We start from the raw sequence: 18,054 nt of genomic DNA, 5'->3' as shown, positions 1-18,054 counted from the left end.
AGGACAATAACTGCACTTACACCACAGGCCCTTATGGATTATTCTAAACGAGTAACAATTCTGTTGATTTCTGTGTAAACCAATTGACAGATTCACATGAAGACTATGCCAGCTGCCATGTTCAGACTTCTAACTGGGCAAGAGACACCCCTATACATCTAGCATGCGACCCTCTTACAGCAAAACAACTGATTCCATCAAAGCTGAAGCCCTCATATCTGAAGAGATTTTGTATTTTGTATGAATGAAAGGCTTTGAAGCTGACCTGAGGACTCCGAAACAAGGAACAGACAGGTGTCTCTGCCTTTTCTCTCCTTCCTTTTTATTTCTTTGCCAAAAAGTGATGAGAAGGATGGTCAAGGACAATAATCACTGACAAAATTCTTTGTAAAACATTTAAGTATTTTGCAACATCTTCTAAACTCTTTTCTCATGAAACTTAAAACATATTTATTTGTAACCCTTCTGTGGAGTGATGTATGTATGTCTGTCTTGTTTGATAACACGGTGAATGTGAATATTTGATGAATGAGACTGCAGGAGATGGCAAAGAGAAGCAATTGGAGAAAGTTACGGCTGCCTCAAGTTAAAAAAAAATCCCAGTCCCATAAAGCGGTCCAATAATGATAGCTTTGCATAATTTTAAAACTCGTGCAGAATAGATGGTATTTCAGTGGAAAGGAATGTGTGCAGTTAAAACTTTTAGATTCTAATGTAAAGAAAACCACTGTAGTACTTGGTATTGTTATGACAAATGTAACCTGTTTGGCAAGGTGTGAACATAAACATGTAACAAGTGTTTCATATGCTAAATAAAGAATAATTGCCACAAGATTAAAATCAAAATATTTATTTAGATACATATTTATTTTTAATGCTTGTGATTTTTATGATTTAACAGAGTTATTTCACGGATAACCTACTGCACAGGTTGTGTAATGTATGTGTTGGGCTGGGGTTTTTTTTCTTTAATTTTTCCATTTTACCTTTTTGTTTATATTCGCTCAAAATGAGAAAGCCATGCTTACCTGTTTCTGTCTTTTATAAAGCATTCTTATTCCAAAAGCAATGTGTTCCGAATGTAAATTGTTTTGACAAATAACCTAGCACCATCAGCAGTATTAGAATGTGTGTAGATAAAAAAACCTAGTAGTAAAGTTGTATTCCTTATGAGATAAATGTTAATTGGTGTAACTTTTTGTCTAATTTTTTTCTTTTGGCCAAGGCCTTGAAGAAAATACACTGTGACTTAAGAAGCCTTACCATGCAGTAACTAAAGAGCTTTAGATGACTGTACTTCAAGGAGTAGTGTGTTGCATGCAACTGACCTTAGGAAAGAATTAACCTATTATCACTAATAAATCTGAAATAATAAAGGAAGCTTGCTTATTTTGTTTGTTGTGTAAGTTTACGTAATAAAAAAATCCAAGTAGATCATTTAATTCTTCATCTAAGTGCAGTTGCAAAGGTCACAATTATTTTTTTAAAAAGAAACTAATCTCTTGATTTAGGAATTTGTGTTTCATCATTATTATCTTGAGAGTAGATGCTTTCCATTAGCATACCTCATTGCCACTGGATGTCACTGTAACTTCACAACAATACAGAAGCATGATATAATTAAAATACATTAAAATGGATGATTCTGTAAAACTTAAGCTACCCATCTTCAGCTACATTCCTTTGTGACCTTTTCACAGGATGTCTGCCCAGCTCAGAGTGACACAAATGAAACCAGTATATGATTAAACCTCAAATGGAAACTAACGCTACTGACAAGCAGTGCTGCAAAAAAATTAAAACCCTGAAACGGCAACCTGTGGTAGGTTCTTTATGAGAACCTTTTGTTTACGGTTTTTCCAATTTCCTCCAAGACAGCCAGGATGAAGCTTGCACTGGAGGACGTTGCTGGCAGACCTGTGTTTATGCTGGTAATCAAATTAGTGTCAATGATACTTACTTTTTGAGTATTACTTTAAGATCAATGTTAAATAAATCATAAATGCAGCAGAACCACAAGGACATATTTTAGTAATACAATTGTCAAAACTACTAATTCGACTGGAATACGTTTTTTGGAAATGCAGAATTTCAGTCTTCTTCCCTAATGCAACTTTTGGTCACAATTTGCAGAGTACTTAAACGGCAGTTTTCAGTGGCATATGCTACTCCATTAATAAACTTATGAGCATTCAGAACAAAGCAAAAATAAACCACACTGAAGCCATTACTATAATTTAAAAGGGCAACATATTGGGGGGTGAGGAGGTTTTATAGGACAGATCAGTTAGCCTGGCATGAAATACACTGGAAAAATGGATTAGAAGCAGCACTGTATGAGCGTATGAATCACCTTTACATTGCTATCCGAATCAATTGTTGAAAGACCAAAGTCCAGAAATACTTTTTATTAAAACACTGATCAGTTAAAACACTTTGAGGTACATTAAATAAATACAACTTTTAAGTTGTACAGCCGGTCTCTGGTGGTTTTGCAATGGTTTTCAAGAAATTCTAGGCAGCATCAGTAGCATTTCCGTAAGTACAGTGAAATAAACACATTTCTGGTTGGGAAAACATTTGTTCTGACTTTGCTAATAAATCAGTTAAAATTTTGCAAAAATCAGGGCTGAAATTTACATTCAGAAAGACAGATGTTCTCCTCCTGCTGTTGGAAAAAAGTGGAATTCCAAAGGAAGACACTTTTTCCTTTTTAAGTCATCCACTACTTGTATTTCTCCCAGTCCTGGTTTCTTCCTTAATTCTCTTTGCTGGAATCACATACCTGCAGATATTATCAAAGGATGGTCTCCCGGCAAACTCCAATTAGACTGTGAGGTCTGTCCCGCTCTAAACTGCGAGTGATGTGGGACCTGCGTAAGAAGGCAACTGGAGAGCTCAGAGCACCACAGCTCTGAAGATGAAGATCTTCTTGAAGCCGCTTTCTAGAGGTATTTACATTCTGCTGGGAACTTGTAATTACCTGTTTAAAAGGGCAGGAAACAAAGAAGGAAAAAATGGGGAAAAGAGTATAAGGAATGTTTTCATTTAAAAGCTTCAGTCCCTGAATATTATTTCATTTAAGTTATCTAATGATGAAACTCTCCCAGAGATGTGTGTTTATGCAGCCACCCAGACACCCTCCCACTTCTCCTGTTCTTGCAGCTGGTCAGGGCTGAGCACTGGCTACTGGAAGGCACCGTCAGGCTTGGAAGGCATCAGGCCTCATATCTGTGCTGTGGTGTTGGAATCAACAACGGCACAAGCAGGCGTTTCTTTCTCTCTATATGAATGAGAAGGAAATGTGGAAAAGACAGAAGCTCTACCTTATAATTGACAAATGTAAGTTTGGAGGAAATTAAACTCATCTGGTTCTTTTAGGAGAAAGAGATGCTTCCCTGGCTTTGCTGAAGCTAGAAGAGAACTAAAACCTTGCAAGCCTGGTAAGCAAACTCTTTGGTGTTAATAGAACTGTCAAGCTACTTCACAAATCTGGATTATACAATTATTTTACCAAAAATGTGGTGATGTTTTAAGTAGATTGCTGGGATGCCCTGGACTTTCACTAATTAATAATGGGTTTTGTCTGAAAAAAAGTGACTACTAAAATTATTTCTTTAATATGAAAAAAAATATGACTCCCTGGATCTAAGAAATCCACACAGGATAAAAACTGGGCTATTGGTTTCTGGTTTTGTGGTCTACATAAGCACTCACATTTTTTTATCCTGTTTTGTTTGGCGAGAAACTATAGTTTGTTCATTTAAATAAAGTTGTTTTCAACTTTCTCACCTTGAGGATTTAATGACCTATACATTTTGTAAAGCAATAAAACGTTAAAATTGAATTCCATACTGACACTCTATTAAGTGTGTCATGATAGCACTGCTTTTCTACCCGTGTGACTACAGAGGTAACCAATACGGTGCTACTTCTCTGTTCTACTTCACAGGTAGCAAACCCAATCTTTCAGCAAGCTTTATCAAATGCTGTATGCTTCCTGCTACACATCAAGCTATCTTACATGCTGTTTAAGTGTTATTACATCCTATTTTAATACTTGGCCAGTTTCCCTCACTCAGGGATCAGCAGGCTAATACCGTAGAAATGACAATATCTCAAAAGGGGGGGAAAAGCCCCCAAGTGTGTATTCTTAACCGTCTGTCCAGCGCTGTGGAAACCCCACAGGCAACCTGAATGTGGTCAGTCATGCTAACAGCATTCTGCTTTTTAAACCTGACAACAGAAAAGGAACTTCATTTCTATAGCTATCAGTCTGGTAACAATACTAGCAAGAGGTGATTCATCACCTTTCTTCCTGCAAAAAAGATGTATTATTATTAAACATGCATTAGATAATAAATGCCACTACTAATTCCCTTGTTTTATAGGATTCCTTCCAAGACTTGAGTCCCTTTTATTCTCACTCAAGGTGGGAATTTTCCTTCGTTTGGAAAAGCACAAATTCTCAATTCTTTTTCTTAAAAATAGCAAGGGTCATTGTCACTCTTCTAGCCCGGAGTGAGAGTTACGGCACTGTTCTGTTCTAATAGATTGTGGCACTGCTTGCGTGTCTACCCATCCTTTTCAGCTAGTAGCTTATGGTGTTCAAATACATTTGCCTGAAAGTACAACAGATCCAAGTCAGTTCTGTGTATCTCTGTATATAAACACAAACTCATGTATGGAACAGTCACAGGTGCAGAAAGATGTTGGAAATAAGAGGATGAGTATCAGTGTGTAAATCAGCTTCCTATGGATCTCCTAGGATATTACTGGGTCCAGCTGAAGAATTTTAAATGCATTTATGAGTGCTTCAGTGTAAAATGCATTGCTGCCCAATAAATATAAATTATCTCTTACTAAAGCCATGTTACTAGAAAAGAACCTCTTGTAGAGATTGTCTGAAGTACTTAAAACTGTAAAAACATTTAAATAAGGTATTTGTCTTCTGCAGTTGAACAGATCTCCAGGACATAAATGACCTACCTGGTCTATAATATTGGCACTGAAGATGGCTTCTTCCATGTGTCTTTCATCAGATTTTATTACTGATCGTATGCTGTTCACTACGTGGCGTACTTCTGGAGGGAGATTACAGTTTGAATGTTCCAAAAATTTTGCCACTAAAATTTTTGTGTCTTTATAGGCCTTAAGGTCCACTAAAGAGTGCGGTCGCTCTTTTGAGACTGTGTGCAAAGCTTTTGGCTTTCGGTGTAGATCAATTGTCCTTGTATCCCTCTGTTTTCCAGCTGGTAGTAAACGGCTCAAAGAATGCTCACAAGGAGAGGCAGCCATATGAGAACCAGAAACAGGAACTAAAAAAGGGGGGGAAGAATATCTTTAAAGTAATAGTTAAAAAAAAAAAAAAAAGAAAAAAAAAAGAAAAACGAAAAGAAAAAAGGCAAAACAAATATTGTCACAAAAGTTTTTACTTTGTCATAAAATGTCTGCTTTGTCTGAAGAAGTAACAAAAGCATGCAATCAAGGAAACGTTGCAATGGGTAATTTTAACCAGGGCGTAAGATTAAGACTCTTTCCTGTGACCAAGAAGGACTGCACTTAGGATGAATGTGTGGGTGATTGAAGTACTTCATAAATCACAAACATTTTTGTTATCTCTACTTTAAGGGATTTCAGTCGACATTAATGATAAGGGGAAACACCAGTGTTACATATGTAACTTGTAATGCTTTAGGGTCTAGACCCTCCCCCCTAAATTTAAGGATAAAATTCCACTTATTTCAAGGCCTTGAAAATTATAAACAGTGAATAATACAAGACAGATTAGTAAGAAATAGAGAAAGTAAAAATGATAAACTAAAACAGAGAACTTAATTCGCAGCATTTATTTTCACTCAAAGGCTGGTTCCATCAGTATTGTACATATATGTGTGCTGTTAGTAAGTGATTTTTCTGCCCCAAATTTTCTAGAGCTTGTTTCTCTATCAGAAGCTTTTAATTATTTTTAAAACAAAAGAAGGAAACCCATATGATCCTGCTTTAGAAAACTGATCCTCACCTGTTTCTAATGTAGCTGGAGATAATTCTGCATCTTGATGCTGGCTACATACAGGAGTCCAGGCACAATTACCACCTTTAATCAGAGACAGAAACAGAAAGAGCACAATCAACCCCTGCTATCCTCTGCCCAAAGCAAGAAAAAATACATAGGAATCTGTTATTATCTCCTTTACAGAATGAAACTACTCAGAAGAAATACTACTTTCAAGATGTCCATTCATAAAGAGAAGCTACTATATACAAAAATGTCCTATAAACTGTTAAATAAATACAAATAGAAAAATACAGTTCCTGCTTGATGGTTTCCTGTTACACAGCTATCAAATCCTAAATATTTCAGGCCTAAGTGCTGAAGCTACAGAAGGCTCCCTGCTAGGGGCACACCTCAGACTTTCCTGTTATTTCCTTGGCAGACAGATTTTATCTTAGAGAATAGGGAAACCAAGAAAGATTAATCCCTCTTATTTCTACAAAACCAGCATTTTATTTAATATTTCTACCTCCTTTTTTTATCGATTCTTATTCTTTGCAGGACAAATGCTATCTGCCACTGATTAAATTAATGGGTAGGTGACAGCTATAGTTACTGATGATCCAATCAATAACAAGTGGTTACAGAGCATCTACAGACAGCTCTGGACATAGCTGCTTTCTAATGAGAGTTTCTGGGATGCCAGCACAAGGATCAACGATGATGAGATCACACTATACAGTAATTACCACTGCAGTCTTTTTGATTTCAAGCTTGTGACATACAAGATGGAATAAACCCTCACATTTATGCTAAAGCTGTTTACAGCAGTTTCCAAGAGTGAAAACTGTTTTGAACTTCTAGATGGAGTAGAAGAGGTTTTCTTCTGTATCTTCGGGAAAAGTTTATAATGATAAGCTGGTATCATTTTCTCTGGTAGAGTGAATAATTAAATGAAGGAAAACAAACATTAACATGCTACAAACATAGAAAATCTGTCTTTAATTTGCTTTATTATGCTGAAGTACTGCAACACACGAATCATGGCATGCTTATTAAGAGGAGACACTTCAGAGGTTCTGTCTTCCCATCTATTATTATACTGCTTAATGTACTTGCAGCACAGTCAAAACTACACCACTAGACATTACCCTGAATTATCTGGAACGCAGACATGACGATAATCACTCAGACACTTAACCGATATAGCCACATAGTCTATCATATTTGATTATAAATTAAGTTGATTGTAACAAACATCTGTGCTAGAAAGTGATTTTGTCCTCCTTTGCTATGATAAACTTAATGGGGAAAAGACAGAAAAATGTGCAAACTACTTGTAAGTAATTTTTTTTTTTTTAAAGAGGGAACTATTTCTTACAGAGATTAAATGTGAACCCACCATACTTATATTGTCCAGGGACTACACAGTGATTCTAAAAGCACCTATTAAACTAAACTTTCATCTGTAATTTCTCTACTAGGGATGTCAGATATTTCAAAACAAACTAACTCACTTCCAGCATTAAAGGATTAATGGGAGAACTCTTGACTGTACATACCACAAAGACCCCATCATTTCAAGATGTGCTTGAAGTACATGAATTGTGTTTTATTGACCTAAAAAAAGCCCAGAGTTTTATGCCAGCATTAAAATGCCCAGATGACGAATTTATTAGATCTCATTGCTGCTGTGTCACTGTGCTGTTGCACACATGCAACATCCCTGTAACAAATAATTTCTGTTCCAAATCATGTGCAGTGCAATCACAGTAACAGTCAAGACCCCCGTAACAAAGCTCTACGCAGTCAGTTTCAAGGTTGCACTTCTAAATCTCTTCACACTGACTTGTATAGGGAGGTTAATCAGAAGATAAATTAATAATTGTTCTTAAAGTAGAAAGACCAGGCCCTAAGACAAAAGGAATGCCCGCTTACCAACCTGATCATTGTATTTTCCCATTTGTGAGCATACCTGAAGCTCCCCCTCCCCTCAGTTCTCCAGAATCCACAGCATGTCTCTTACACGAGTTACTAGTATTAATAATACCTAGTTACAGCTCTGTCTTTCATATGGTCAGGTCTATTGAGCAGTTCTTGTGCTCCAGGAGGATTTTAAAATATAAGTGTATGTTCCAAAAAAAAACCTCAAACACTTTTTCTTCTGGGTTGGTTAGCTGATGGAGCTCAGTTGGTTCCCTTTATCCTTGTCTATTGTTCAACTCTATTGTCTATCCTTGTCTATTGTTCAACATTTTAAAGATGTATTTTAAAATTCCGCAATGAATACTAATAGCCAGTCATGAAAAATCTAGAACAAATGCCTTTTTAAAGACTTTATAAAGACTATAAAGAACTTCAGATGTGTGCCACAGCTTAGGAGAAAGAAGCTTCAGGGCTGCTGCAAACAGCCAGTACGTGTTATTGGAACTGTGCTGCTTCTAACCTATGTTAGAGGAAAGGGAAATGATGTGAAGTTGTGAAAACCCTCACAGTGTAAAATTTTGCAAACTGTAGTTTGCCAAATATATATGAAAAGAAATACGCAAATCTAGACTCAACTGCTTCTCTTAAAGATTTCATTTTAAAGTGTCTTCTGTCGGCAGCAGCAGAACGGCAAACTAGGTCAGCACAAACACATCCCCCCTGAGTTACTCTGTCTCTTGCTCCCCACCTCTGCTGTCTGTATTTCAGTATCTCTAGAACCATTTCTGCTCCTTTATTACAATCTTTGCTAAGCCCAGTTACATCTCAGTAATGTTCAACTCATGTCCCTCAACTCATGTAGGACTAAGAACTTGGAAATTAGTCAAAATAGTTCGTGTAATGCCACTTATCCAGAAGAGATGACAGGTATATTTAGGAACTGTTAAAAATGATGGCAGAGCAACTGTTCTACCAGGTGTCCCAGCAGTGAGCTAGAATGTGCGGATAGGCTGCCCACAGTAATCTCAAACACTACTCAGAGCATATGGAGCACAATATTGGACACTTGCAGAGCATGATCTAGAAGATAAAGGGCTCTTGTTCTTTTCTTTGGCACAGTAGAAAGGATTCAGAAATTCTTACTTACTATCTGCAGAGCAGCTTCATAGCACATATATCCTAGCAGAGTAAATTTCATAAAATATATGCAGACTTCTAGACTAAAGATTCGCTTTTCCTGGACAGGATGCTGAGGGTAGATTTCTAAACGTAAACGACATTCAATTATTGAGCTACGTATGAGGTCTCTGAGAATCACAGAAACAGAATAATGATGCAAAAAGTGTAGTAGAACCAATACATCTTCCTAAATGAAACCAGTTATTTCAGCATTTTGTCTACTTTTGTTTTGAGCTAGACACGATTCTTCCTCTAGATCCCTTAGAAAGCCCAATGAATGCAGCTGTGAGAGCACAATCTATGACATTACAAAGCTTTGTAATCTTTACTTTCAAACCACTTCTTCCAGGTTACCCCTCTGAATCTCTCTAAACAGCTTACATCCTTTTGTAAAATCTGCACTTTTCAAATGTTTTAGACAGTTCTACATTCCTATTATTTGATCAAGCCATTCTCTACTAAATCAAACCTTTCCACTAACATGCAGATTTTTAAGATATACTGTTCAGCTAACATCTCCTCTCTTCTTCCCTACTTGTCTAAAAGGGGATTAATAGCAGAAGATGCTTATCCACGACAATCAAAAGCTTTCCTTTTCATTTATTATCTTATCATGTGCATCATCTTTCATTTCTCTGTCTTTTAAAACTTTTCACCATACGCTCCAACTTGCCACTACACAGCCACAGTGACTGCCCCTGACATGCACCAATACCGTCCATGTCAGTGTCACCTTCAGGAAACACAACCTGCTGTATTACAAGCATGGCAGCTCAGTTAATGGTTTCCTAAATAGACCCCAGTACCATTCAACTTCTTGGTTTAACTTCTCAATGTAACAGGAATAGAGAGACGGAACCATCTACTCAAGAGATGGTGTTCTGAGCAGTGCAGAAAGGCTGGTATGATTTAGAAAAGCCAAACTTAATTCCACTCTGTCACTTTTCCCATTTTCATTCTTCTTAAAAATTTTCAAATCTAGAAAACGTTCATGGAAGTAAAGCCTTCACACATAAGTCAGCCCTCACTGGAATGTTTCATGTAACTTCCAGCAGTACCAATTGCTGCATAAATCACATACTGCTCATTTGTTCCATGCTCCCTCAACCTTGTGGTACTACACCTACCTTCTGAACAAGACGAACATGACACAGGGTCACTAGTTGATCGGACTATATTTGAAATTCGGTATTTTGTAATGTGATGCTGCTGGACAGCACCCTCGTGGCTGCTTGCGTATGATGAAGTATTTGTGGGCCCAAAACAGGGAGAGGTCTGGGAGGGGACAGGAGGCTGGCTGAAGTCCACACAGCAGATTTTCTTTTGCTTCAAAGGCGGCGTGGCAATGCTCTCTGGAGCAGAACCCTGCAGTTCTCTTTCTGAGGGGCTGAAATTCTCTGACGAACAGTCTAAGGACCTGCCGCGGGCACAGATCTTTTCCTGTCCTTGAGACCTGTTTGTAGAGGCTCGGCTGTGGGAACTGTCATCTTCATCAGGGAAACCCTCTGAGCGAGTTCTGTGGAACCTGCAGCGGGTGCTGTGACCCAGAGTGCTGCAGCTCTGGTCCGTAGCCCCTTTGGGGGTTGCACAGTAGGGAGAGAGATCTGCAGAATGGAGAGATCCTTGAACTTCCAGTGAACAAAGATCTTCAGATGAGTAGCTACGGTCTGGGATATCAACAGCATCAGAGACCATCAAAGAGGCACTCTCAACAGACACTGTGAAACAAGAGATTCAGAGAAAAATAAACACTTCTTGCCCCTCTCCCTTCCCCACCCCCCCCAGCCCTGTTTTCTATATACTGATATCAGTAAAAGCAAGTATATCAATAATTACTCAAAAGCTTTCAGATGACAGAATGCCAAAGCAAAAAAGACTGAAGTCATTTACTTGTTTCTAGTGTCCTTCAGCAAAGACAATTTGTGCTGTCCTCGAGTATTTTCTTCAACTAATAAGCGCGCTTGAGCACTGATACCAAAGTATTATCTGTAACTACATTTGGACAGGAACAGCTCTTTCACTACTGGTTTCTCTGGCAAGCAGTGAGAGATTGCCTGTGGTAGAAAAAGTAAAACTTTACACAGATGCTGAAAAAACACAGCTCTGGTCACTTTTAAACCTATTACTACTGTGAATATTAGCTTTTCACCTAACACCTTCTAATCATAATTTCCCTGAAGCATATAACTTAGGTCTTTACAAGTAAGAATTCACCATCATATAACATCTCTGATACACAAAATACATCACACACACACCGCAGATAGAAGCCAAATGTTCTATGAAAGGTCACATAACCTTTGAAGACCTCTGTATTAAAAACTGAGATTGTTATCACTTCCTCTGTCATGTCTACAAATATATGTTATGGATGAAAATGGCCCCCTGTATGACAATAAGTATTTGGCTCTGCATTATTACCGAAGTCATGACAAAAATAAAGAAAATAAAACTAGATAATCCCATTTCCAGGCTCCAATAATATAGACAACACTGTCCCATATCAATCTGAAATTCCTTGAAGTTCTACATCTAAAATCAAAGTATCTACAGAACACCAATCACATAATTGTATTCAGCTCAGCAGCCTCTGATGCCCTTTTTTGCATAACAGCTGTTGCTAACCATACTGGTGAGACAAATGTATTTTAACTGGTTTCTGTTCAGGAATAGAAAAATAGGATCTTTTAGTGACTCAGAGAACATTTGTTAAGTGCTCCCATGTTTTGGGGTCTAGGAAGCAGCTTTCTACAGTATAAGGAAATTAACTATCAAAATGAAAAACAAATATTCGTGAGGTAGGATTTTATGAAGGACATTTTCTTCTTACATAAAATGCATCACAACTATTTTCTTTTGGGCCTTCCAAGAAGTAAATTTGTAACACACAGAAGGCAACCATAACATTGCCAAAAAGGGCATAATCAATAATGGAAATACTATACCTCTACATTATGCTAAAAATGCATAATATGTTTATTATGTGTTAGGTGCAGTGATTTATTATAACATTTATATTTGAGATGAGTCCCCAGTTAAATGATTCTTTGCAACATATTCCAGTAACTCAAGCTTTGAAATACCTATGAAGTTTGTATGGATACATGGAAGCATCCAGTTTGTGCCTGCCTTCACAGCACACATCTTCACTGTTCAAACTGGCTGGTTTGATTCGATTTAACTGGTAACTAGAGTGTGGCTGGTTGTACCATTTGCTACCTGGATTCAATGGCCTTAAACTGTATTTACAGCTTCTTACTGTTCTACTCTTCCACTAGCATGTTTTTTTCTGGTACTACAGACAGCAGGAGGAGGGGCCTGAAGCATATGAGAAGCAACCACTGCTCAAAAGACATGGAATGGTGACAACTGGCTGATTTGACATGAATAAAACATGCCCAAGGACCTTCCTAGTGCACTTTCATGTGCACACAGCACAATATGTAACGTCCAAACCCTGGCCTGAGAGCTGGTCCACTGCTTCCCAATAGTCAAAACTCTAGCACTGGCCTTGTAGACTTTCATAGGTGGATGTGAAATCCAAATCTACTTACGAACCTTAGAAACCAGCTCTGTAGCCACAGCCCTCGTCAACAGCAGCACTTAAAAACTAGTCACCTTCAGCTGTCACACTCCATTGCAGTTGTCAAGCACCAGGGTTTTAAAAAAATAATTACTGTTTAGCAGCAGTTCAAGGTGACCACTGGTGGCTCTGGAAACTGAAATCCTGCTTCACAGAACAGATAGTCTGTGTGTGTCAGTCCTGTTCTGCGTGCTATGTGAGAGTGGACCATTTCTGTTTCTTAGACCACTGCCACCACCTCTCCGCCCATAAGCATACTGACTGAGAACACTTGCCAGTGTATTCATTAATATCATATGACGTGGAGAAAGTATTTAACGGAGTTTTACTAAAATAATTACTTCATACAAACTGCTCAACATCTCACGATCCACTGAGACTCTGAAGTTTAAAAAGCCCTCCCATATCAACTGACGTGGTAAGGAGGCCTATTCTAGTGACTTTTAAACTTTAAACAAACAGGCTCATCTGCTTGCATTCACAACCATCTTACACTTCAGGCAGCAAGCTTCCTATGCAGGCTTCTGGAAGCCATGCAGGAAACCACTATGCAGAGAAGGCACGTGGACTATCAGGAAAGCACCCATGGTTGCTGCCAGTTAGAAACAAACTGCCAGTTATGTGCATGACTCTTTGAAGAGAAATGACAGTTACCATATCTGCCTCCAATGGCTTTACACAGTGTGCTTTGTTGAGCAAAACTCTCATCTGCATTTCCAGCCACATTTCCATTTCCTCTGCATTTCCAGCCACAACAGTTTATGACTGTGAAAAGGTGGCTCTTGCCAAGAACAATCTGAAAGCAAATTCTTTCTCCATTGGGAAGGATGGAAGAGAAGGAAAAGTGCACTCAAAAATCCTACTACATCTCTCTCAAGTAGACAAACGCAATGCCATGATCACCTTGTGTGCTGATGTCCAGGGTCATGTTCCTCTCACCCAAGCTTGATTCGGACACTTGCTGATCAGTACCAGTGACCTAAATGAAAATTCTTTAATGAAACAGCATGTTCATCTGCAATTTACCGAAACAAAGTATAGCGCTGATGACCCTAAGAACACAAATGACTGTGAAATAACTATCATATAAACTGCTATTCAGACTGAAAGCTATTAAAGGATACAGTATTTTACAATGTCTTTGAGTCACGAACAAATGCAGGGCAAAACAACATGCTTAAAGCAATTTTTCATTTTTTCCAGAATCTACAAACTAAATTAATCTTGAACTGACAGGCAGCTGGGGCTGCAGGTCCGGATTACAAAACCTAACGTCTGCAATGCTTAAGACTAATGGTTTTATTACAAGCAATCTTTTTCTACAGTCCACATTTTTCCATATTATGCTTTTTCCATCACATTATATCAACCTAAAATAGGATAGAGAACAACAGAAACCATAAAAACAAGCACAAGAACAGTATTTTCCTTTGGTTATTTGCTGAGATGGCAACACCTAATGGATTCTGAAGCACTATAACGTCATTGCTACCCACGGTGGCTGATGCAGAATGCTCTCCAGACTATCAGAGGTTGCTGAAGGGAGATAATACTAGGACTCACTTTTTTTTCTGATAGGATGGATCTAAGTGGGGAACTTCCCTTCACTTTTGAGAATCATGTGAACAAAGTATAGAATCAGTCCTACTGGCAAGACTTGATCCATAAACACCTGAAATTTAGGAAATTTTCTTTCTACTGATTTTAATAGACTTTGGATTGGACCTTGTTGCCAATCGCATTAGATTTTTAGCAGTTTTCTGGGATCGTGATTATTTTAAAAATGGTTTCACTAAATAGCTGGTAACAATAAATGAGAAAAATGTAGGAAGAAAAGTTGAAGGGAATGAGATTGATACCATCTTTAGCAGAAGCGTGATACCTGCTTCTGTCTGTAGGGCCACAATTAACTAGTAAAGGCTTATTATGGTTGGTGACAGAGTCTAGAAATGACCATCAGTCACCTCTGTGAAAACCTTTTTATCAAGAGCTTAATTTGTATCTGGCCTTCTAAAAAATTGAATGTGACTATTACTCTGAAGCTATTAAGGAAAGAGCTTTCAGTGCACATGCCAGTGTAGATTAATGCACGAATATATATGCACAACTTAGTGTGCTCACTGATTTTTTTTTTAATATCTACCTATCTATTCATAGCTTACTATGATCAAGTGATCAGGAAACCTCATCTAATACAAATTTAGTTTTAAAAAGTGATTTTAAGTCTGAAAGTTAGTAAATACAACTCTAAACAAAGAATGGTACCAGAAATTGTTTAACTCAGCAACAGATGGATAGAGGAGTGGCAAAAATAAGTGAAATCACTCATATTTTTAAACACTTTGCTTGGAAATTTCTTAAACAGTCTTTCTTTACTGAAGCAGAATACTGCATCTGTGGTAAAAAAAAAAAAAAAAAAAAATTAGTGGTGTCACTAACTTGCAGACCATTCCTGGTAACTAACTGGAAAACTAAGAAGTGTTCTCAAATGTTCTTTGTTGCTGGAGAAAATTCAGGTACATTCAACTACATTTTGGAAGAAATAATGTAACATTTTAATGGTGTTTGTTTCTTTTTTAAAAATCTAGGCGTTCTTTTTAAATCTAGGTGGTTTCATAAATTCTTAATCATTGACAGGAAAATATCTGCTGAATATTTGTGCTGAAACATACACTGACTTTCTACATTCTACCAGTCACCTGGCAGCTGTAGTGACATTCTATAGTACCTATAAAATGGCCTAGTACATGTAAAATGGGTTACATGAAAGGCTGAGGTTTTGGCAAACCTGTGCTAATGAAAAAGACCCATCTGTAGCTTTGATCTAGTTAATTTAAAATAACAACAACATTATTACACAGCATATAAAGCAAACTTAAGACTTGTGAAAAAAGCTTGTTTAGCAATTCTTGAAATCAAAATACTGCATCTCTCTCAAAAAGCTCACAGTATTTTACAGGCAGAACAAATGTACGTTGTATTTGCATACCTTAGTTTCCTATTACACAAACACTTGGAGATTACAACAGTTCAATCTTCATGTCCTTTTTATTATTTCTTTGCTTAGTTTGCCGAAGGGAACAATTAGAGAATTGACAGAATTTTTTGACCTGGGAATAAGACAACTAAGCTCATTTGACACAAGCCACAGAGCAGCTATCAGTACTCTGCTTTGACATCCTGTTGGAACAGAGCTCGCACAGAACACACCACGGACCGAAGGTGTATTCCAACACGGGTGGGAGACAAACTATTTTACAAACGTCTGGTTGGGTGTTAATATTGAGAGTCCTTCAGCTCACCTAGGGTAAGGAGTCACATCTTAGGGAAACCACAGACAGGAACTGTTCTCAGCACTCTCCTCCACGCAATGAGATCTGTATCAGTCTTTCACATCCTTTGAAACTTAGACGGACACAAAAGCTCAGCCACCACACATCATATCCCTTTCTCAGGCTCTGCCTCAATCTCAGAGGCTCCTACAGACGCTGAAAACCCTGCAGCAACATACCTAAAGACATGGGGCTGCATAAACAAGATAACAGTCTGAGAGGTGACTTGTGTTTATGTGAATCAAAGGACACGGCCTCTCAGCTTAACTGCTGGACGCTTGCTTATATACTGCAGGCTATACTATAGTTTTCTCTAATTGCAACTGCTGGAAATTAAAAAAAAAAAAAAAAAACAACAAAAAACCACAACAAACCTTACGACCAAATCCCCAGTGATATGACAAATGATGGGGCAAATTTATACACATACAGAAATTGCTTCTTGAGACCAAATGGAAGACTGAATCTTCTCTTCTATATAAAATCCCCCACATACAGAAAAGCTCTCTTCATCTTTAAAGTTTATCTCTTAAAGGCCTCATTGATAACTAGCATCCTTAATAGTGGGAAAATGAGAGATTTCAAGATTTCGGGCATGCAGAAGAAATCAGGGATATAATTTGAATTTTTGTTTGCTCTTCCTTTTTTTTTCCCCAATATTTTGCCTTACTTTGTAAAACGTAAGCCATTTAAACTTACCTAATCAATGTGTTCATTTTTCCCTTTCCTTCTCTTGTTCTTTTTTCGTTCACAAGAATAATTGCTGAATGTATTTTATATGCATTTGGAATTGATTAACCTTCTTGCCTGGGGGAAGGTGAACCATTGTTTTAACTGTGGGAGGTAACACTGACCATTTTTAGTCAGGTCAGAGTTCTAGTTCACATAGGGATGGCACATGGTTTCATTCAGGTTCCTGCACAGCCTAGGGTAAAAAAGCCTTATTGACTTGCATATCCTCAGAAATAAAGCCGGTAAAGACAGTCACTAAGCTGTCAATAGGAAAAGGAAAGAAAAATCATGCTTTTAACAAGCCTGTAGCCTGCAGGTTAGTAAACCTTATAAAAGAGTCACTGCTATAAGTCACCCAGAACCCCGATCTGTTTGTTCTTGTCTTTTCTATATCCTAGTCAATACTTCGCATGCAAAACAGTGTGAAAAACACTCTTCTTCATAGTCATAAAATGGGAATTCCTAATTCCTAATCAGTACAGATGACAACAGCAATTTTTACCTAGATGCAACCACTTAAAGTAGGACTGACGTTTGTTGTCCATGAAATGCATGAAATATTGAGTCTAATTTGATACAACTTAATAAAATTATAAGGACCTCAATCCATTTAAAAGCAAACAAAACCTATTGCTTGATGTTCAGTAAAAGGTTTTACAATTATGACGTTATTACATAATGGTTCCCAGAAGCACTTCTGTAGCTAAAGCTCTGCCATAATTTCCATTGCAAAGTCTGACTTTGAGGGATTTATAAACCTGTTATTTCAGTTCATGCGGTACCACAGCTTGGTGCATGTTCTATGGGAGCATTTGCATCATGTAAGAATTTAGGACTCCACTTTGTTTCTCTTGTAGACCTAAAACTGCCTTAGACTTTGGCTCTATTCCACCATTTACAGATCCACTGGATGACTGACTGCAAAAATATACATGGTAGCTTTTGGTAGCAAGTATATGGCTACAAATCCATTGTGCAGGGTTTAGTTGGCGTTGCCTATGTACTTCACTTCCGATACTCAGCACTTGTTACTTTGGTCCTACAAGTTCTCTGAACCAGCAACTACCAGTCAGATATAAACTCACTCCTGGTAAGAAAGTATCTAATTATCACCACTGAGAAATTAAAAATCACCACTCATTTTCAGTTGCCATCAGAACAAACACTTCTGGAACCCAGGTGGCCAGAGATGAATAGGCAAGGCACTGACACTGACCCCAGATGCCAAAAAATAACAGTCAATGCATCTACTTATTAAAGCTCATGCTATTCTTGTAAGAGCATGACTTTGCAGCTTTAAATTATGT

General features: G+C 37.8%; 2 protein-coding genes across 5 annotated transcripts in view; one reads left to right on the top strand and one right to left on the bottom strand.

Annotated features, from left to right (window-relative positions):
• Window positions 1-1,380, top strand: part of APBA2 (amyloid beta precursor protein binding family A member 2) — a 108,081-nt gene extending 106,701 nt beyond the window's left edge. For all 3 annotated transcript variants that reach the window (XM_032990360.2, XM_032990358.2, XM_032990359.2), the window contains one exon: window positions 91-1,380. In XM_032990360.2, coding sequence (XP_032846251.2) covers window positions 91-162 — 72 coding nt within the window. In that variant the 3' untranslated portion in view covers window positions 163-1,380. The remainder of the gene's footprint in view (window positions 1-90) is intronic.
• Window positions 1,381-2,393: 1,013 nt separating this feature from the next.
• Window positions 2,394-18,054, bottom strand: part of FAM189A1 (family with sequence similarity 189 member A1) — a 147,991-nt gene continuing 132,330 nt past the window's right edge. For both annotated transcript variants that reach the window (XM_032990356.2, XM_032990357.2), the window contains 5 exons: window positions 13,587-13,662; window positions 10,228-10,818; window positions 6,023-6,097; window positions 4,990-5,318; window positions 2,394-2,983 (listed from right to left, as the gene is read on the bottom strand). In XM_032990356.2, coding sequence (XP_032846247.2) covers window positions 2,798-2,983; window positions 4,990-5,318; window positions 6,023-6,097; window positions 10,228-10,818; window positions 13,587-13,662 — 1,257 coding nt within the window. In that variant the 3' untranslated portion in view covers window positions 2,394-2,797. The remainder of the gene's footprint in view (window positions 2,984-4,989; window positions 5,319-6,022; window positions 6,098-10,227; window positions 10,819-13,586; window positions 13,663-18,054) is intronic.

This window comes from Tyto alba, unplaced genomic scaffold, assembly GCF_018691265.1.
Source record: "Tyto alba isolate M040663 unplaced genomic scaffold, T.alba_DEE_v4.0 Super-Scaffold_41, whole genome shotgun sequence".
Classification (NCBI taxonomy): Eukaryota; Metazoa; Chordata; class Aves; order Strigiformes; family Tytonidae; genus Tyto; species Tyto alba.
Note: the sequence above shows the minus strand (reverse complement) of the source record. Positions and strands in the feature narration are given on the sequence as shown.